The following is a 22,167-nucleotide window of genomic DNA, read 5'->3' on the forward strand; positions in this document are numbered from 1 at the left end:
GTGACGCGGCTTCGTCCAATCGCCTTGAATGTAATCACAACAGCTCCACGTTTGACAACAAGGCGCTTTTGTACGTTTCGCAGCGTTGTCAACTTCACGCAGGCAAAGTTTCAGTGAGGGAATAGGCGAGGAAAAAGGTATATAGATAGGGATTTTTTTTAAAAGATTTACTGCGACAAATATCGGGGGAGAAATTGCACAACTGACCAACTGTGTTTAATGTGGTGCAGAAAAAGGCAAACTAGAGCGATTTTGCCATTATTTCGGTTTTCTTTGAATAATTCTATACAGAACAACATTTTTAAGGTCAATTTACGAGTGTAAATATATTTTAAAAGCTACTTCTGTCACGCTTAAGATGTTGATTTGATGATTTAATTTGTAAGCCTTGTTAATGTGGTGAAAAGGATTCAGGAAATTCACGCTGGAATCAGTTCATCGTGTTTTATTAGACTGCCATAAACAATAAAAAAAAAAAAGGAACAATCTTATCTATCTTATCTAAGGGGCCACTGTAGATAACATGCATTGGAAAGTATATACGAATTTTCTAATTTGTTGATGAAACTGGTCTGATAAATAAAATGTAGTTGTTGTTTTTTTGCCCGTTTTTTTCTGTCTGTCTTTGCGCAACACTCCAGTCCAATAGGTGGCGGTAATACACTTTGAAGTGAGTCATCCAACTGCCAACAGTCATCCCCAAAGAAGAAGAAGAAGAAGAAGAAGCAGCCGAAGAAGAGTATGCAGGAAATGAAGAGGTGTAGTTTGTACCGTGTTTACTAGGTTGGTTTTCCTCATGGACATACCCCCCCCCCCCCCCCCCCCCAGAGAGAGAGAGAGAGAGAGAGAGAGAGAGAGAGAGAGAGAGAGAGAGAGAGAGAGAGAGAGAGAGAGAGAGAGAGAGAGAGAGAGAGAAGAGAAAAGTCTGGATTGCTGTGTAACTCGGGGTTACGTGTACGTGTCCTTTGGCGATAGGAGAATCATGGCATGTGCACTTTGTGTCGAAGAGTATTGAATTCATTATTTGGTGAGTTTGGGGTTTTCTCGTGCGCTAACTAGCCAGGTTTGGTAACAACAATGATTATAAAGCTTCTTCGTCCGAACACAACAACAACAACAACAACAACAACAACGACAACAACATACAGCAGAATCACGTGTTCACGTTGTCAGCTCCTGTTATTGTCACTCATGCGGACTGTTTGCATCGCTCCTCAGATACTTAGATACTCTGGATATGTAGAGTCAAAATGTGGACACGCACGGTGGTCCCCTGGAGAACTTTATAAAGACATTACTCTTGAGAGTTAGGTGTTTAGGACCCCTTAACTACGGGTATAATATACACTCAATATGAAGAATGACTTAATTATTTGTTTTGTTGCACCATCAAAAACTAAACCGAGCCCGAAGAGATGTTTTAATGGTAAGAAGTTAGTATGGAAATGCTTTTGAACCGAGGTCAGAGTGGGTCTCCGGCTTGACTGATGATGGGCAAAGTGTCCACACAGAGTCAGATAAACAAGGCTTTAATATTGTCCTTTTTTTTTTTTTTTTTTTTTTTACAGGTTTGTCATTACCGACTGAGACATCTTCAGCATAACAGACAGGGAACCGACGCCATCCCTTCAACAGTAAGTGAAAACACTGCATTTTGCACGTTTTTGCATCCATGCGTGTTATCGGTGTTCTTTCAGAGCGATCTCAACATATAACTGGACTGATTGGCTGTTCCACTTTCTTCAGCATGATGACATTTTCATTTAGTACGAGCCGATACAACATTGTAGTACTTTGCCTGTTGCACATTACCTGATGTGACAATTAGAATGACCATTTTGGCAAGGATGGATTGAACTCTTTCTGTCTTTGCAGAGCAGACTATTCCCCATTTATTACTTCTTCCAGTTTGGTGATAGAGAAGATTTTCCCACTGATTAGACCTGTGGGCCTTTCAAGGCCAGGCCAAATCTCAGAAGTCCTGTTGTGGCTACAGGTCTTAAAAAACATCCAATGAGAATCACTCGAGCTGTGGAGCTGGAAGCCTCACCTTGGTGATAAAATCCAAACACATGATATGACTAGCTATTTACAGAAGTCTTACTGGTAAGAGATAAATCATGGCTATTGGCAATGAATGTGATTGAAGTAGAAAACGTCTTGCTACTTGAGAGTTGGAGAGTTTTTCAGCCAGCTGGCTCTCATCCTTCATCAACACTCCAGTGGTCCTATGAAGGGTGCCTTCAGCTTGCCAACAGAGCCGTGCCTATCTTTGTCTCCCCAGTTTCAAAGGAACCATGAGAAATTGTAGACGTGTCATGCGGAAAGCTTTTAAGAATGTGGATCTGCACTTCTACTTGTCAGACTTCACCAAGTTGGAGAGGATGCCGGAAACCTAGAATCAACCCCAGATGATATACTGGCCGTCTGGCTTTTTAAAACTTTTTTTTTTTTTTGCCTTAGCTGGTGACCTAGAAGTGTTTCCAACAGGTTGATAATTTACTTGTGGTGGTGGCTGGTGCAGCATATGACCAATGTGCGTGCAGAGACTGATGCAGTTTAAAGGTCGATAGTGTAACCCAGGCTATAGGTAGAGAAGCCTCTATTCTATATCTCTATCTCTATCTATATATAGATACAGGAGATCATTCCTGCCGACCGCGATAAGACTGTACAATAACTCACCTCTGGCAAAATCCATCACATAACAATAACACTGTTGACTGTGTTTCTTGGTTGTTTGTATATATATATATATAGCTATATACTATACTGTATATACTGTGCATTTTATATTTTATATTTTTTACTGCTATTTACTGCTATTTTATTGCTTTTCTATTATTCTATTATTATCTTATTGCTTCTGTATGCTGCTGTAGTGAAAAAAATTTCCCCTCGGGGATGAATAAAGTAACTACCTAACCTAACCTATTCCCAACTTGGTTACTACAATGTCCTCAACTCATGTGTGGCCAAAATATTTTGAAACATGTGAAACAGAAGAAAAAGATGAACTGAAGTTGAAGTGCAGTGTTTCCCCTGCCTTTTGGACCCCCAATCTCCCTCTAAGAGACACACTTCTGGGTCAAAACTTAGTATGTGGCTGCATCGTGTGTGAAACGGTAGATGGCTTTTAATTTGAAATGGAAGTCCCAGCATTTGGCCAACCAACGGTGTAACTATATCACTCACTCATTAACTGACATTTGCTGTTCTGTTCTGGCCCTGCTGTTGTGGTCTAGCTAAAAATATTATATTTATGTTATTGATATCATTTATTTACACCCATTTCTTGTCACTTCTTAACCAATTGTGAATGAAAAATGCTAAAATGTTACTCCATAGATCACCGTTACACCGAGACATACAACTATACATGTCCTTTAGACCTGACGAGACTGACAAACTTGACCAATTGCACAAATGTCTGGCTGACATTAAGGAGTGGATGGCTGACAACTTCCCACAGCTTAATGCAGACAAGAACGAGGTCCTGATCTTAGCTTCAGACAGTGTAGCCACTAAGGTGTCTCAGTGTATTGGATCTCTTTCCTCAGCCATTCAGTCCAACCTTAGAAACCTTAGTGTTATTTTTGACCAATCTATGTCTTTTCAGCCGCATGTCAAATCACTCACCCGTACATGCTTCTTTCACCTCAGAAACATTGCCAAACTACAATCTCTTGTTTCAAAACCGGAACTGGAAATGATCATTCATGCCTTCATATCATCCCGACTGGACTATTGTAACTCCCTTTTCACCTGCGTCAGCAAGTCATCTCTGGACCGTCTACAGCTGGTCCAAAATGTTGCTGCGAGGCTCTTAACCAGGTCAAGTAAAATGACTCACACCACCCCCATTTTATTCTCTCTTCACTGGCTGCCCATCAGGTTCAAGATCCAGTTCAAAATCCTTGTTGTTACTTATAAAGCCCTCCATGGTCAGGCCCTGGAATATATAATTGACCTGCTCCAACATTATAGCGCCAGTAGGTCACTTAGGTCTTCTGATCAGAGCTTACTGGCTTTCCCAAGCACCCGTTTGAAAACTAAAGGTGATCGCGCTTTTGAAACGGTTGCTCCAACTCTGTGGAACGCTCTTCCCCCCGATCTACGTTTGGCAGTGTCAGTAGACGCCTTCAAAAGACGTCTGAAGACATATCTTTTCAGATTGGCCTTTGTCTCACCTCTTGATATCTAGTGCTTTTTATTTCAGTGGTCCGTTGTTATGTACTGTGATTGTAGGTTGCTTTTAATATTGTTGTATTCTGTTGTTATTTCTGCTGTGAAGCACTTTGTGACTTTGCCTGTGAAAGGTGCTATATTAGATAAACTTACTTATTTACTTACTTACTCGATTTACAATGAAATCTGATCAGCACACAAACAAACTAACTTTTTTTTCTTTCTTGCTTTTGTAGTGGCCTTCCGACATAGTCGAAAATCAATTAGAGAGGCATATGAGGACCGCTTCTTTCCAATGGATGGAAGAGAGGTAAGGGGAGATGGCTTTGCATGGCCAAAATAGTTTATTAGTTTGACTAAGCTATGATAATTAGTGAGAAGAACTGTTTTTTGTTTTTAATCTTTGTTTCAGATTCAGTTATTGTCTTCTATTGCTGTAATGCAATCTTTTGTAAGTCACCATATACATATTAATGTTGTATCCAATTCTCATCACACTGAGGTCATCCTGTTATCTAGTATGTAAGTTACTCTGTACTCAGGTTTTTGCTCAGGCAAAAGCACTGACATGTCAAATATGATATTTTGTCAATTAAGGTGACAGTTCATCGAGTCGTCAATATTGTTGAAAAGAGGAGTCCTATGCCACGTCCTGGGTTGGACTATGACAGAGGATATAATGAGGACCAGTGGTACGGAGGTCCTCGACAATACCAGGATGCAAGAGGTTGTCACGGTGATGGCAATCATCCACCCAGCGATCGTCGATACTTTGAGGAAAACCCCAACTTTGGAGGCTTTCGCAGAAATTCTTCGCCCCCACGAAATGTAAGGCAAGCTTGGTACGCATGCTTGGATCGATGCGCTAAAATCAGTTTTAGGTTACAGGTTTGATTATTTTTCGCTGATCACAGAGATATAACTGAATGGCATACCACGGTGTATGACTCCAACCTGTGTGTGTGTGTGAGAAAAGTTAACAACTGCATGGCAAGTTGCATTCATTTATTAAGGTGTTTGTGGGCAGATTGCAGATCCCAACAATGTCATGAACAATAGTAGAATGTCACATTTGTATTATTGTTTAGTTAAGGTTATTTGAATTGTGCTTTTGTTTTCAGGAGGGCCTGTACCCCCAACAGTATTACGGCAGAGATGATCTGAGGCATCAGTTAGGATCAAGGTAAAAAAGATATATTGATTCTTTTTGCCTTTTTCATCCTCATTATGTCAGATTTTCAGTCACTTCAATCAATTCTCTGTGTGATGCATCAAGTTGACACTAGATGTCGGCAGAGTTCTGTCTTTTCAAAAGTGAAGAAAATCAGCTTAATGGAGATTTGATGACTTGTGCGTGGCTTTTAATATCATTGTGAAATGATATATTTCAGCTCAAGCTCTCATATGTAAAATCTGTTGACATTTCTTTTTAATTCTTTACCCAAGAGTAAATACTATAATATTAAAACATATTGTCATGGCAAATGCTGAGGCAGAAAAGTGTTGCTTTTAAAGCATATTTCAAGAATTGATTGACATTAATAATTGAAATTAAATGACACACAAAGCGGCAATTACAACAACAGACAGTCTTCTTTCTCCTGTCACTTCGACATGCCACCAGTTTAGGAGCCCAGGCCTCCCTCTCCAGGAGCCATACCAGGCTAAAGAGGGGGACAAAGGGCACTAGTGTCTACTGACTCAGCCAAACACCCCCCCACCCCACCGCTCTACACACACACACACACACACACACACACACACACACACACACACACACACACACACACACACACACACACACACACACACACACACACACACACACACACTCTTACCCCACCCTGAAAGGAAAAACAGCTGGACCCCTCCTTTTCTGTCAAACACGCACATCTCAGATACTCAGAGCAGCATATGTTTTTAGCCTCTCTTTTTTATTATTATTATTATTATTTTTTTTTTAAAGTATTTTCTGAATTCAATTAAAACTTTTATTGGATAATTTCAAGGTACAAATTACCCTAAAATATATCCACACTGATAATGCTCCATATCAAGTGAGGTGCACACATGTCGATCAAATTATTCAAAGTATGTGAAGATGTGCATACCATAAAAGATATATTCCTGTTTATACTGGCCATTAAAGATCTCTTCCTGACATGTTTCCAGTATCAAGTGATTGGAGACAAAATCCAATTTTTACTTCCGTGTAAAAATAAATTCTAAAATTAAACCTGAAGTCCGTATGATACTCAGTCTCAGTTAATCAGATCCAAAGTTACAGTCTTTTAAGAAGCAGATTCCCTTTTAATTTTACTGGTGTCTCACACTAGAAAAGACAAAGAAGGCATTATGTACTGAATGACTGTACATTTTAAAGATTTAATATGGCTAACTTGGTTAACTACCAAAGCTTCATATTAACTTCAGACACATTTTGGTGTCATTTGAAATCTCGTTGGAGGCACCATGGGCATCATGTTCTTTAATGACACCCGTGTAATGATACTCCTCATCAGAAAGGTATAAATGCAGCGTTTTAGTGTAAGGAAGGTTTGTGCTTCAGCTTCTGCTGTCAGCAGGAAGCTGATTTCTCTCCATCCTGTTGCCCAAACCACGTGGCAGGAAGTCGGATTCTGTCTTCCAGAAGGTTCTACAGTGGCCATTATGACAAAGGACCAAATATAGAACGACTCTGTCAACTCTAGCACAAGACAGAAACTGTAGGTACTGCAGCCTCTGTTAGCCCGAACAGGGCTCGTGCTCATGGGGAGAAAGGTGTATCTTAGTCACTATGAATGAACAGTTTGCTTTTTGCAGTTATCAAAGAAAACAAATGGAATAAAAACCTATTGGTGCTCATTTTTAGGCTTTGTGACTCATCCAACTATAAATTTCTTAGTATATTGACTATTAAGATCAAGAATATTCCCCTGCAATAAAACACAACTCTTGTCATTTTTGTGTGGATGCCTGTCTAATAAATGCTTCATACAGTCTCTCTGGGTTTCTTCATTTGCTCTAAATAAAGTACACAACTTTTAAATTTTTTTTTTTTTTTTATATAGCCTTCTGAAGTTAGTTTTGTACTGCATGAATGGAAATTGAGTGTTTTGCAAACAGCAGGCTGAGTCCTTGCTACTTCAAACAGGCCTGGAGTCGTAAAAGTTTGAGGCCTTGTTAGACCTGCTTTCTGTTTGAGATGTGGCTTGAGTTCAGGAAGAGGTCATGACAGCCAGGTGCCTTTGGCTTGTTTTTACCTCCGGACCTGAAGGATGTTGTTTGGACACAAGCTTTGAGTTTGAAAAATCCTCAAAACAAGGTGAAACGAACAATGAAGATAAAGTAGTCATGCTAGGGCTATCACATTTTACACACACGCTCAGAAATGACATTGCACGGTTAAATAACACATTTGGTGGCATTGCTTTTTCACGTCAGTGCCGTATTTAGGCTTGATCATAGCCCTGCATTCAACTGAACATAGATCAGAGTGAGGAAGACCAAAATTGCTCCATCTGTTAGCCAACCGTTGCTTGTGCCAAAGAGGAAGATTGCCTCTATTCCACAAATTGATCAGTGTGCCACAGTGACTCCGCTGAGTCTAAATTCATGTCCTCTTTTATTTACTCTGTTTCCATTATCAATCGGAAGGCATTCACTGATGAATATCCATCGCTTTTTCTTCCTAAACCATTAATATAATGCATTTTGAATGTGCTCTTATTAATTTATTTCTCATGTTTTTCCTGGACTGCTTAATTTGAGTCTGTTTTTTTTTTTTTTTTTTCCTGTTTTTCAGGAACAGTGGCAGAGCTCCAAATTTCCGCAACAGAGGTGGAGCGTTAGGTCATCCTCAAAGGTCGGTGCAGGACAGAAAAGTCAAGTGCCCTCACATCCATCTAGTATACATTTCAAAACCTAACTCTGAGCAGGCAGGTCTTAAAATCTGTTGTCTAATTTTTGATTTTAAAGGAGCAGTCTGTAAGATTTTGTCACATTTAGTGTTGAGCTTGCAAGTTGCAATAAACTGAACACCCCTCGCTTCACATTCAGCTTCCAAGTGTGTAGCAGAATGTACAGTGGTTGTGAAACTCTCAGTTTCTGTTTTGTCCCATCTGGACTGCTGTCAAAACATACCGGGCTCAGTAGAATAAGACAGGCTCCCAATATATGAAGGGCTCCTTCTAAGGTTACAAAAACAAAACGATTCGTAGTGTCTGGTGATTATACACTAATAAAAACATAATTAGGAATATGACATTCAATTTCTGCCAGGACTGACTTGTACACACAGGTCCTTTAAGAAGTGGGGTTTTCAAATCACACTCAATCTATAAGAACATTGAACAGAGGCTTTTGTATTGAGTGACATTCAAACGCACAGGTGACTTACCATTCTTAAACTATTTTGAAAGAAGGTGGTTACCAGTGTGTCTTTTTATAATAGGACACCATTTTTTAAACAACTTGTCACAAAGGATCATCTGGTCTCATCTCGCTCATTAAGGCAGTAAATAGTAAATGGTCTTAGCTCCCATTCACCCACTCACACACCCACACCAGTGGCGGCAAAGCTGCCGTGCGAGGTGCTCGCCTGCCATCGGAAGCAATTTGGGTTCAGTGTCAACCCGCTCCACCATCTGAGCCACAGCCGCCCCATCAAAGTCTAAAAAGGCATGAAAGCTGAGGCTCCTACTCAACTGAAGCAAAATAACTCGGCCACAAAAAAGACAGCAGATTTAATGCTAATCAGCAGGTGTACAGTTTTTACGACGTCATTGCACTGTAGATCCCCAAGGCCAGTACGATGTCCATTGTAAAGCACACTTTAAAAAATGTGTTCCTGCCTCCAGCTGCCGTGTAAAGACACCAACGGATAAATACATATTTAAACATTTTTGTTTTGCCACCACTATTCACCACATCATTTTGCTTTGCAGAAGGTTTTTGAATTGCAAACTTTGGGAGAATTCAGTTGACTTCCAAAATTCTTGATTGCTGCTTATCATTATTTCCACAGAGAGGACCGTGACAGGACCGCTCAGCCTGGAGCAACCAAACGGGACCGCTCTTCTCCTGGAAGGAGGGAGGCCCAGCCAACGGTCCGCTCTGGATCAAACCCAAACAATAGGAACTTCTCTCCCGACAGGGACAAAGGCTACACCTACCAGCAGCCACAACAGAAGCGTAAGTATTAACTCGTCTGTGGATGTCAAATAGCTCAGGTTAATGGATTTGAAGAAACTTCACTTACAAAATCACATTATGATCAGCTGAGAGGAATAAAAGCAGGTTTCCCCACACAAGCTGATAATGGTTATTTAATAGTTTGTAGAATATGTTCTGTGTGCTTCACCATATCTGAGCCAGTATGCAGCAACGGTCAGTCCAAGTACAGTTAATGCAACACCACCTTAATTCATATGGCAGATGGTGGGTTGCTCCCTGTTGTATTTGTAATTTAACTCTTTCTCAGATACCTTCGCAAACATTATATCATCTTATTCTGATGATGTTTTTTTAGCCTGAAAACAGTGCGAGAGGAAGCGGAAAAGTCAAACTCGTCTCCATTTCTAAATCCATCGTGCGCTTTCCTCTTGCTCTTGTTTTCCACCTTTGATTTTAAATCTGTTGTACAGACGTAGCAGTAATGGACTTGACCGTCTGACCTGGTGCCCCAAGTGGATAGTATGAAACTGGTGTCATGTCGAAGTGACAAGAGAGAGAAGACTGTCTGTTGTTGTAATTGCTGCATTGTGTGGCATTTAATTTCAATTTCATAGTATGACATCTAATAACAAAGCACCGCTCTGAACTACCTGACACCCTGTGACTGGCCACGGCATGTAAGAAATGCTAGAGAAAAAGTTAATAAAAAATGATTTGGGAGAATTGAGAATTTACCCTTATCTAAGTTCCTTTGTAATGACAATAATAGAAATCGCTTTCCCATTTCACAAACAGATATGTATGATTAAGATGTCTAAAGGAATAAAGTCTTTCCAGGTGAAGCATCTGTTTTCTGAAGTGCCGTGTAATGTGAGAGTTCAGGGTGTGCTAAAACATGTTAGGATGTTAATTACTCTAACACTACACACACTTTTAGAGGCTGGGAAAAAAGGATACCCTCGGTTTATTGGGGTGGTTTGGCTTTGGATTCAGATCCTGAACTTCTCTTCAGTGAGAAAGTAGTTAAGATGCCAGATAACGACGTCTTCAAAGTCACATTGGGTTTGCCGTCTCACATAATGTCTTTTGGGACTTTTGCGGCCTTCAGAACTTTAATTAGCAAATCTAAACTAATGTACTGTATAGACTGACTTTTACAATAGCTTGTTTTAAAGTGATCTGACATAAGCAATCTTCTTGATTTGAGGAAAGAAGTGTGGACAGTAATTTCTTCAGGCCTTTGACTTCTAAGATGCATAAACATATTAATGTGTTAAAAGCTTGGCTCAGTGTTGTACCTCCCTTTGAAAAAGCAATAAAGCAGTGAGAAAACAGTTGTACCTCCCAACTCCACTCCCATCTGGGATACTAATCAGGGCAGCAAACCAAAGTCTTCAAAAAGGGGGGTTTGATGATGGGGTATATATATCAGGCTTTGTCAGGCACACAGAGTGTTCTCAATGTGTTTTTACAATAACTCGTCAGTGATGACTCATATTGGCAATTAACAATGTTACAGGTGAGATATATGTTTTCTCAGAAGCAACTTTTTTCTGTTTAACATTAATTTAAGGATGAATATTTACTGATTGGCTTTTCAAATACATGTTAAGTTAACAAGTGTAGCACACAGCTGCTTGCTGGAGCCTGTTTATGGTAGCTTTTGGGAGACAGGTTGGATAGGGTTAGTTAGGATAAATCTAGCTCGGAAATCAAATCTCTGTAATACCCTAACACAATTACAGAAACCAAGTTTCTCATCTACGTGACGTGGGGAGAATTACCAGCTCCCAGCTGAGTTCTGCTGTGATGGACTTTTCCCCAGAGGATGACAGAATCACCTCCGTGCAATTTCATGCTCCAGACAATAAAGCGGTCTGTGTGATTTAAAACAAAATGCTCACTGGATCATTAAACAGTGTCAAAACCAAACTTTTCTAAAATTAATCATCTGAGAAGGAAACCAGTTTAATGCAGCAGTTGGCTCAGAGTCTAGAGGTGAGAACTAATCTGGTCCATAGACTCTGTAAAAAAAAAAAAAAGTGGACATTTTTACTTGGTTTGAAAAATGAGGCCAGTGCGAAAGTGCCATCAACTGTAATACCACGAGGGCCAATAGGGGTTGGCTCTTAGCAGGCTTTGGCTCCATAGACTCTCATTCAAGTCCATACATTTTTTTTCATAAATCATGAGCTAAATTCCCTCCTTCTTATCAGTTTTTGGGTGGTCAGTCTGAAAATAATCTCATCATGAATTAAATATTAGGCGTAAATAAAAACATATTTTGGGGGGGCGTGTCTCTTTGATTGACAGGCCTGTGGTGCAGTAAGGTTTCTCCTATAGGAGTAATGCCTTTGGGTTCCCAATCAGATCAAATCAAATCCACCTCTTGCTCCTCTCCAACTCGTCCAAATATGCTCACTTCTGGCTCCAAACTGCTCCGAACTAACAAGATGGTGGACGGACGAAAAGTCAAACTCAAAGCTTCATAACGGAGATTCACAAACCAGTGGGTGATGTCACTGTTGGTTGGCGCCTGATCTGTACACAACTACTTCATCACATTATTAAATCAAACCTCTGTGGATGATGGCTGGCTGTTTGCCCCAACTCCAGCTTTGAAGGAACAGCTACAGTATATCAGCTACAGCAGCCTTTGCTTAAGTGGTTCAGTGACATGTCATGTTAACTAGTTTGTTTTAAGCACCCAGCCTTTAAACTGTTGTAAGTCTCAATTCTCTTAACCACAGCATCTGAGGATCCAGCCTGTCTAGTCTGGGGACGCCGTGGTCCTGCTGAGGGACTCAAATTAAGTTTTACCTTGGATCATCACTATGAGAGATTTCCTCACTGAAAACAAACAACTTCGCCCTATTTGTTTTTTTTCTAGACACACTGGAGCCAACAGAGGACAATATTTCAATTTAGGCACAGCTGAACTCCACGACCACTGTTGTGTGGGAGGCTCCAACAAGGGAGTATTAAAAAAACAGATTTATGCTATTCAGCTGCCTCATAACGCTGCGGCCTCACGACTGTTCTCAGTGATAAGTGAATGACTGTTTAGTGCCTCACAGAAGGAAGAAATTGTTACTCCAGGGCATCTTTGAAAAATATTATTTTATGACTTTTTGCATAGAGTTAAGGAACATGTGTGGAAAGAGGTGATTAAACTACAACCAAGATCCAGATTTGAACCAGGGATGCTGCATATAATGTGGCATGCGTCCCAGACCACAACCTACCAGGATGTTCTCACAGGGGTTATTTTAATAAAGGAAAATTAAATAAAAGAATGTCATGGTGGCCCTTATGTATTGTTTGAATCGCCCTCTTTTTGTCGTTGTCTAACCTCAGTCAGAACTTTTCATTTTCTTTAATTATCTGCGGATAATTGCGTTTTTATTTCCTTACTGTACTTTCATATTTCCTCCACAGATAAGCCCAGTGTGGTGACAAGTCACACTCCCAGCAGCTCTGTGGAGGGTTCTCCTCACAGTTCAGGATCCTCAAAGGTAAAAAACAGAATTTTAGGGCAATCTAAACTCAAGAAATGTGTTGCAGTGAGTAAAATACAATGCCGCCGCACTCCCAAAAAAGACAATTGGAAAATGCTGCATAATGCTGCACACTGTTCATGTCTAATATGGTCTACTCTTTCTTGTGGTTTGCTATGGAAGCTGAACAAGGAAATGTTATTTACATTTTTGTATAATTATTGATGACACACCTCTAACCTGGTCAATCCTAAAATAAGCACTTAGATCAGGATAATAATACATAATATAAATAGTAATTTAGAATAAAAATAAAACAAGCATAATTTTTCATAATTGCAATAATTGCCTTTCGGTCTTTAAATTCATTAACATGTATTTGCAGCTGCATTATTATGCAATGGTTGTGTAACTAACGCGTAAGAGTGAAATATACAGGATATCAATTTGTAGTCATTGTGCCACAAATAGGCAAAACCATCCGTTTGTTACTTTAGGAATAATACATAAAATACTCAGACATTTAGGTTTCCCGATCCTGTAATCAGAGCGTTGAACTCTGTATGGTACCTCATTTGTGTTTGCTGTTGACAAGCGGCATGCATAATGAGACACACACGAAAACAAAAACTCAACACCTGTAAGAGAGCAGAGTTGTCTCTATTTGAACCACTTTGAAATCAGAGCCCGTTTCTAAACCTGGTGGCCTCAGCTCTTACCCTTTAACCTTTGGCCTGCCAGGAAAAAACTTCAGCATCTGTAGCGGAGTCGGAGGAGGTGGCGGCTGCCAGCATGGAGCCAAAGCTGACACCAGAGGAAGGCTTCAAGGCTCGCCGGTTGGAGGCCATTAAGGCTAAGGCTCTGGAAATTGAGAAGGTATTAAGACTCGCTTCATGAATTTGCCTCACTTCTGTCAATTCTCATGACTCTTTGTTGTTTATGCTATAATCTGACCAAACCTAGACTGTCTACATTGCTTTTGTTGGGTCTGAACCATCCGCCATTAGTATCACTGTGTTTAATATACTGTAAAATGTATAAGATAGATATAAAGCTGAAATTTCTAAACCAGCCATTCATTTCTTACGTTATTATTTCCTTTAAAAAAAAATTGGAAAGTCCGGCAGTAAGGTGAGATAGTCTTTCTGTTTTACGATCAAGCGTTGTAGCTCTAACAAGAGCACGCCGTTTTGTGTGTGTCCTTAAGGCACATTGATTTCAAAGACCCTCTCTTCTGATTGGTCGACACTCTTTTTTTAATGACGCATGGCCAGATGAACCACAGGTTTCCTCCAGTCTTGTAGCTTGCTAGCTCTGCAATGCACCGATCACTCAGTGTTTTATTCCCCCGAAAAAGTTGGACAGTTGGTCGTGCTTAGGGCGGGCATATGACAGGAAACAGGATTTTGTGACATCACAAACCTTGCAAAAGTCCAAATGGCACAGTTGCTAAATATGGGCTGTGTGCATTTCTTTGTGGACTGAGCATTTTGACACAGTCTTTATGTAGCACATAGACCTTTCAAAGTGAAAAAACAAATGGAAATCTGAATTTATACAATATTGGACCTTTAAGCAACTTACATCTTGTTTAGCCTTTGTGTTCTAACATGAGGCTGACCCATGATTGACTCTTATATACCACCCCAAACAACCCTTGACGTCCTGGGTCAAAATGATTAGACAGGACATTGGCACAGGTATGGGAATGTGTAAAGCCGTGCCCGACAGTAATAAATAACAAACATACCGAACAGTTTTGTTTGTATAAAATTGTTTTTTTGTACACTGTAGCTTTTAAAACGAAGGTTCCTAATGGGTTTACACTACTCTGTGGGAATCCCACATATTACCCTGATCTCGAGGTGGGTTTACGATGCGGCTGACGGTCGATGGGTCGATGTAAAAGTTGTATAAATATATGTTTGCAGGCTACACATGATATTTGAGAAACGGCGTATTAAGAAATATTTTTTGCTGAAGAAAAGGAGGATGAGTCAGCAGAAAAGTCCATAGCATCTGATGTTGTGACGCGTCTTGTGGCCTGCTATTTGGAGTTGCTCTTTTTTTTTTCCCTCCCCTTCATCACTTTGCACTACAGTACCACTTATCTGTTCCCGTTAAAACAGGGCAGGAATTGCCCTGCAGGATGCAGGCGGCCCACACACAGTGTGGTACATCTCTTGGCATTAGCGCACACATGCTTTACCCTGCCATTTCCAGCTGCTCCTACAGACGTGGTGAGAGGCAGAAACCTCCTGTATGTCTGTACTGTAACATCTGCTGCGGGCGCAGTTAAACACGCATTGATCCATCGCTGTTGTGGATTGCTAATCTGAGGAGATAAGTGGGCAGAGCCGGATCGCAGACTCTTTAAACTGGTTTGAAAGAACTGCTCCAATCTAGTTAGTTTAAAACGAGCTTGTCCAAAAATGAAATGACTCCATCCTACTTTTCATTTTTTTTTGTTTTTCCAAAATGGGCATTTTCAGCAAAGTCTTTCTACATCCCTGTTAGCATGGAGCTCATTCAGTCAGGAATGGATTTGTTACACCAACATAGCTCATTGTTTTTTCAGCCAAGAGCGTGTTGGAATATATACTATCTGCAGGTGTTTCAGAGTTATAAATGAAATCCAGAACCTCAATCAAATTCACTGGCCGTTAACGTCTCCACTGGTTATGACATTGCTTGTCATAACATCTTCCAAGATTTCATTAGCGGCATAATGACCAGCATGTCGGTGTTTTGTAAACCTTCATCACAATACCTTATTCTCCTTTTTTTCTAATGCAACAGATGGCCAGCGGAGCAATTTATAACTCTTGAGTCTGACCACAGAACAAATCATGGCCTGTAAAATAACAAAAACATCATAGAAACTTAGGAAATATCCATATTGAAATATCACAATGGAGCTTAGTGCCTGGGAGTGATTTTCAGAGAAGTCCATTCATCATCCTAATCAGCACAAATGAAACGTATCCATTTCAACTATTAGCCCCTCCATTGAGAGGTCCGGTTTGCAGCTTGAGTGATTAAAATGGCTCTTTTAATATCCCCTAATGTGTACCAGCCCTCAAGTCATTACTCTACTTCCCTTATTATGCAGGACCCCTGCCTGCATCAGCGCTCATTTGAACAGAGCCTCACTAAATGTCCACATGAGAGCCGTATGTATAATCTCACTCAAACCCTTAACTTCCCAACCCCCACCCGGCATTGCAGCGCACACTCCTGTCGGTATGTTCACAATTTGGACCTCCACAAACATCCGATTTGGGCAGAAGCCCACTTCTTTCAGGTCCCTCCTTAAGGCCCCTAGTGTTGCAGTTTTTCTCGGGGCTCCGGTCCGTCCTGTGTGGCCCCCCGTAGTATCAGGCTTAAAGATCAGCTCATTGCTCTCACTAGGGAGGGAATTTAGGCAGAACCTCCCTGCAAACTTTTCTCACAACATAAAGAGCATGCTCAGGTCAAAAGCACCCTTCCTGTTTGTTCAAGTGACATGGGAGCAGTTTTTTTTTTTTACCAAACAGACGTATTAAGTCACTCCACAATTACTCAGTACTGTAATACATTTATAGTGATGCTGTTCATCTCGCACAAGTTTCCGTGTAGCACATGATAGCTCGCAGTGGTGTGTACTTCAGTACCATTGTGGGAACTGTGTTTTTGAGTTCATAGTTCATTGTAAGGACACTTTCTCTCAGCCAATTCTGAAGTGTTTAAAACTGTGTATAGGGGATATAATGAAGTGAAAATGTAATCACTGCCAACAAAGGCGGCAGCCTGGGAAAAGCTTAGGAAGGTTTTGTTTTGAAAGATGGCAAACATAAGCAACCCCAAACTGATTAGTGGGGATTTGTGAGACATGCACCATATGTCGGTGTCTCATTTAAGCCAGCGTTTCCTCTCACGTCTTCCAACCTTCCCAAGTTGTTTTTTTCTTTTCTTCTTAACAATGTTTACTTTGTGAAACTGTTTCAGAAAGGAGAGCCCTGCTCTTTCAGAGACGGTGGTGTGGAAATCACCTGCAATCTGTGGTGTCTTCGATTAAGACTATTTACAAGTAAATATGCAGAATAGCCTGAGAAGGAGCAGCTCACGCTGCAGGGAGAAGGAGAACTACAATAGTTGAATGAAGTTGACCCTGAGCTTAGCCGGCCACACGTGTCGTGAGTCTCTCGCTTCCTTGTGGTCGCGCTGAAGACTATCATTATGTGGGGGCCGCAAATTCGCTTGACATGATCTGCAGACATTAAAGCGTCTGCCGGAGCCCAAACATCTCCCACAGTCTGGGATATTTCTGTCAGGGTTGTCTTGGCTGGCCTTCCCCCCTGCATGTGTGCGCATGTACGATACATGTTGTGATACATGGACGATAAACTGTATCACCGTAATAGTTTTTTTTTTTTTTTTTTTCTTTCACTACCGGTAATATTTGGTATATTTTCCTTGGAGTTGGAGCAAATGCACGTGCTGCGGTGCAGAAGATAGGTTAGAGATACAGGGATGAACTACTAATCAACGATGTGAACATGCTGTAGCTGGTTCAGCTGCAGATTAGCAGGAGGAGAGAGAGGAATGAAATAAAAAGGAGAACTAAAGAGGCTTGAGGCATCGCTGTTTTTTAACGTCATTGTAATTATCAAGTAGAGCATAGCCAAGCTTTGTGTGTAATTTTACCATTTCATATAACCCTGTTCAGCCTACTCTGCTCACAGTCTAACACACACACACACACACACACACACACACACACACACACACACACACACACACACACACACACACACACACACACACACACACACACACACACACACACACACACACACACACACACACACACACACACACACACACAGTTGTGCACCTGGGATTTTTTTTTTTGTTCTTTTCAACAGATCCTCTCAGTAGCTGTCTTTTTTGGACGTTTGCTTTTTAAACACGGGACCTTTCTTTTGCTTGAAAACAGAGTAAATGGTTCCCATGTGGTGAACTGTTTCCATCCTTATTGTTCCAGACTGAATGTCATATTATTTTTGTGTCTTTGACCTCTTCTGTGTGTTTAAAGCCCCACCCAGCTGAGCTCCCTCTCAGATTTTGACTGCGGTGAATTTTATGCTTTTAAAAATATTGTCGACTTGCACTTGGATTTTCCTCCTGTTCTCCCTCAGTATTGACTGTCAAACACTAAAGTAAATCATACAGTATATTGAAGACACTTTTTTTCCCCTGCTCAAAACCTTAATGAAAGGGAAGGTTATGTCTTGTGACAGTGAATTTGTAAATTATCATGTGATCAATGTTCAGATTAATGGATACTCGATCATGAGTCAGCCCAGGCTCTCATTATATCACATGTATCTCGGCAAAGAAACGGCAGTTGTGGGTTTAAATTTCCCCATAACTGACAGAAAGCTGGAATAAAACGTATTTAATCGGCTAACCTCACATTCTGCTCGAGCACGGACACTCATTTCAGTTGACAGGCAGCATTTATCTTTTCAAAGTTACCAAAGCGCTGATGGCCTGTGTTTTATTGCATTTAACAGACTGGTAATAGTAGATGAGATACTGTCAAACTAATTTTTGTTCTACAACTCAGACCCACACAGCCCACATTCCTAAAATGGCTACACGGCCTGAACGTGACACAGATATAGTACCTCTGAGGACACTGCTACTGTTTGATTGAGTCATTCATTTGAAAAAAGTAGGTCACGCCTCCAGACATTTGAGTCAAATTGACAAGAGTGTCTGTCTGATAAATGATGACAGTTCATTCAGGTATAAAAGGTACTAAAAAATGTTGAGGTAAAAATGTGTTTTATGGTCATATATATATGTATATATATATGCTTATTTGTGTGTAGACAAGATCTAATGTTAAATTATTGATCCATTGCTTACAGAGTGGCTGTTTTAAGTCACAGTAAAGTATCCTGTGTGCCCCAGAGACTCTTACTTGAGGCGAGAGGTGACCGGGGCTCAACCCTGGAGGACTCTAATGTCCCATACTCCTCCTTGACAGGCCGGTGTGGCCCTAAACCTCTGAGCGGCTCCAGTGAAGGGCCGTTCATTTAGCCTTTTCTCTCCAGGTGATAAAGAGGTTGTGAGCTTGCACCTGGGACTCTAATAAAGAACTTAACAGCCGTTTTGGGTCGGCAGTAAAATCTGAGAGGGATGTGGGAGCTTGTTGCAATGTGGTGTGAAAGAATGCTACAGCACCACTAACATATTCTGACACCTCGTGTCCCTTTTGTTATGGGCAGGCATGCTCTTGGATAGGCTCACATACACACATTCACACACCTGTTTCATGGAATACACCAATTTGGCAGAGCTGGGTTCATTAAGTTCACAGCAAGGCGTCGGTGCAAGAGTCGGTCTGTAGAATTCAAACAGCTGTCAAATAAAGGGTGCTCTGTTGCGTCTGAGGTCAGTTAACGTATTTGCTCCGTGGCCTGATAAGTGTATCAAATTATAAAGGTATTAATTTTCTCGAATACACTGTTTTTTGTTGTTGTTGCATGTGCATAAGTTACCAATATCCTCACTTACATAATGATTGTGGGATATTCTAACTTCACCTGCAAATCATGTACACAAATATTTACTTCAGGGTACACGCAGTTATTATGAAAAACAAATTTAAAAGGAAAACCTTCATTATTTATTGTGAATCATAAAAATCATTATGTTGCCATTTTCAGAAATGTGATTGAGGCCCAGAATAACAGAGAAACAGGGCTCTATTTGAATAATCTTAAGCGCAGCCTAAAGTGCATTTAGGGTGTTTTTAAATCCACTTTTTCTAGCGGTGGATAATCTGAGCGCAAAGTGTTGTGCATGTGTTTAAAAGGGGCTGTACAAACTGGCCTCTTAAGTAATCACATACTGTAGATGCATTACATGTGTCACATGAAATAACTCCGTTTCGTCTCCCCCTCCCTGTAGTTACCAGGTACACTTGCAGCTCGGCGGATCGCTATGATCACAGCGGATTCGTTAGCGACAGACCTGACCACACCTCATTTTAAGACCAACGGAGCCCGCGGACACATTTGGTATATAAACAATGTGGGTGCCGGACGCGAAAATGTCAACTTCGTCGGCCTTAAATTAGAAAAGACGCCTGCGTTGCACTTAGCGCAGCCTCGCGCCGTGTGTAAGATGGAGCCCACAGAGTTTCAATGTTCAGCCTTTAAACTAAATGCACAGTAAAGACCTGTAAACATTCAGAGTTCCTCGGCGTCAGAATGATCTATAACGTGACTTTGCTTCTCTACACTGTGTAACTCATTGCATCATGAAGGATATTGGCATTCCTGATGTGATTGTTTCATGTGCAGCATTACAGGCAGGACTGTGAGACATTTCGCACCGTGGTGAATATGCTGGTGGCCAAGGAGCCCAGTTTGGAAAATCTGCTGCAAGCTCCACTGGATAAGAATCTGTTGGAGATGAAAGAGCGCTGCGTAGATGCCCTTAAGAGCTTCGTGAAGGAACTGGACAAGGCAGAAGACCAGCCGGACAAATCAGCATAAACTACAGGTCGAAAAACACTGTGGTGACTATGAACTATACACTTGAACTAAGTGGAAATTGTCCCAGTGAACTGAAGAATTTAACCATTCAATTTTTTTCACTCCCTCCAGGATCAAATAGGCTTGATTTATAAAGGGGGTTCTCTCAATAATGGCAATGAAATTAGCAAAGTTGTATGTGATCTTTATTTTTGTTTGGGTTTTTTTGTTTTTGTTTGGTGAAATTATTGGAATTGGTTCAAATTGCAACTCAAGGAGAAGAAATTGCAATAAACCAAAAAAACCTACTTTCTAACAAAGAAATAATCACATGAAATCACTTCCCCTGATAACAGAAATCACGGACATAGCTGCAAATATTTTATTTGTAATTTTTTGAACTTTTTGAACTCAAGAACCATGAACTCAAAGTTACAAAAAAAGTTCCTGAGTCCTAAAGGTGATGTAGTTTTACAAAACAGTCCGTGACTGCTGTATCGGAAACATACATTTTCTGTAAATAGTGCTTTAAATGACAAAGTGGAAGTGTGATGATTGGGAGCCTAGTTCTTATAATAAGACTACATTTCACACGAACCCCGAACCCACTTCCCGTTTTGCCGTTTTCTCCCGGTCAACCGGCATGTGACTTGTTTTGATCATGACGTTGAAGTGTAATTGAGGACTTACTTTCATTGATAAACCAAAGTTGTTGTTTTTTTTTTTTTTTGTGGAAAGGATTACTGCCTTCAGCAGAGCTTCTACTAAATACTTTTTACTGCAGATCATTCATAGGATTTTTTTTTTTTTCATTGCAAGCTCCCACAAAGATTAGTTGAATACATATGAATTATTTTGATTTACAAGTCATGATATCCTGGAGGCACAGTTTTGGTTTTTTAATCGTATTTTTAGTCAAATAAGAGTGATTTATTTACAAATAATGCACCTTAATAAACAAGACAGGATCACAGGTAAAGGAAGAAGGAAGTATCGACACTACGAACTTAAAATAACTGATGAAATGAATATGCTGTCACAGTCAAAACACCTACAGTATTATGTGTGAAATTGAAAGGGCTGCCTTTCATTCAGTCTTTGGTGATGTGTGGTGAATGTTGCCTCCAGCGGCTACATTTCTTGCTGCGCTGGCTGCAAGTAGAACTGACTCAAAGTTAAACAAATATTTTCCAACCAGTATCAAATGATCCAAAATGGTATGGTGTTTTCCCAGAGTCGTGCTTTTTTTTTTTTTTTTTTTTTTTTTTTTTTTATACGAAATGACTAAAAGCATTCCATAGTTTATGCATTTTGGTTTTATTTTCAGTTGAAACTCAGCTGTTTGTGAATATCATTTTTAGATTCATAGTTTTGTAAATAAAAGCTGAGGCCTTGAATAAAATGATGTGTCCTGTTCTTTTACAGTACACCCGCTGAATATGTTTGTGCAGGAAAAAAAAAAAAAAAAAAAACACAAATCGTGATATATATAGATATTTTTATTACAATTATCATCTATCTTAGCCTTATATTCCAGTTTGTACATTTATACAGATTACAATGATTTGCTTACAATACAATGACCCATAAATACACCGCTCAGCCAGACAATTTAATACACTGTGCTTTTATGTTTGCGCCGCACAAGCCTGGAGGAAAACACATTTGAAGAGCTTGGGTCACAGTCAATTTCTTATTCAATTTCTGACACCCTCATAAAAATGGTTCTGTACCAACTGCCAATAGTTTATTGTTAATGCCACTTTGGTACAAAA

General features: G+C 40.3%; 1 protein-coding gene across 2 annotated transcripts; it reads left to right on the top strand.

Moving 5' to 3' along the window:
- The first annotated feature begins 919 nt into the window (after window positions 1-919).
- Window positions 920-20,626, top strand: LOC138619055 (periphilin-1). Of its 2 annotated transcripts, XM_069695260.1 has the most exons (11): window positions 920-1,027; window positions 1,569-1,634; window positions 4,425-4,498; window positions 4,601-4,639; window positions 4,786-5,016; window positions 5,310-5,371; window positions 7,994-8,053; window positions 9,215-9,381; window positions 12,802-12,878; window positions 13,602-13,736; window positions 20,219-20,626. In XM_069695260.1, coding segments are annotated over exons 2-11 (1,041 nt in total). In that variant the 5' UTR covers window positions 920-1,027; window positions 1,569-1,633; the 3' UTR covers window positions 20,414-20,626. The 2 variants fall into 2 exon arrangements, with proteins under 2 accessions (XP_069551361.1, XP_069551362.1); XM_069695261.1 differs by lacking the exon at window positions 4,601-4,639.
- Window positions 20,627-22,167: the final 1,541 nt, after the last annotated feature.

This window comes from Brachyistius frenatus, unplaced genomic scaffold, assembly GCF_029030835.1.
Source record: "Brachyistius frenatus isolate BFR_SWC_R1_liver_20210118 unplaced genomic scaffold, ASM2903083v1 Contig_19, whole genome shotgun sequence".
NCBI lineage: Eukaryota > Metazoa > Chordata > Actinopteri > Embiotocidae > Brachyistius > Brachyistius frenatus.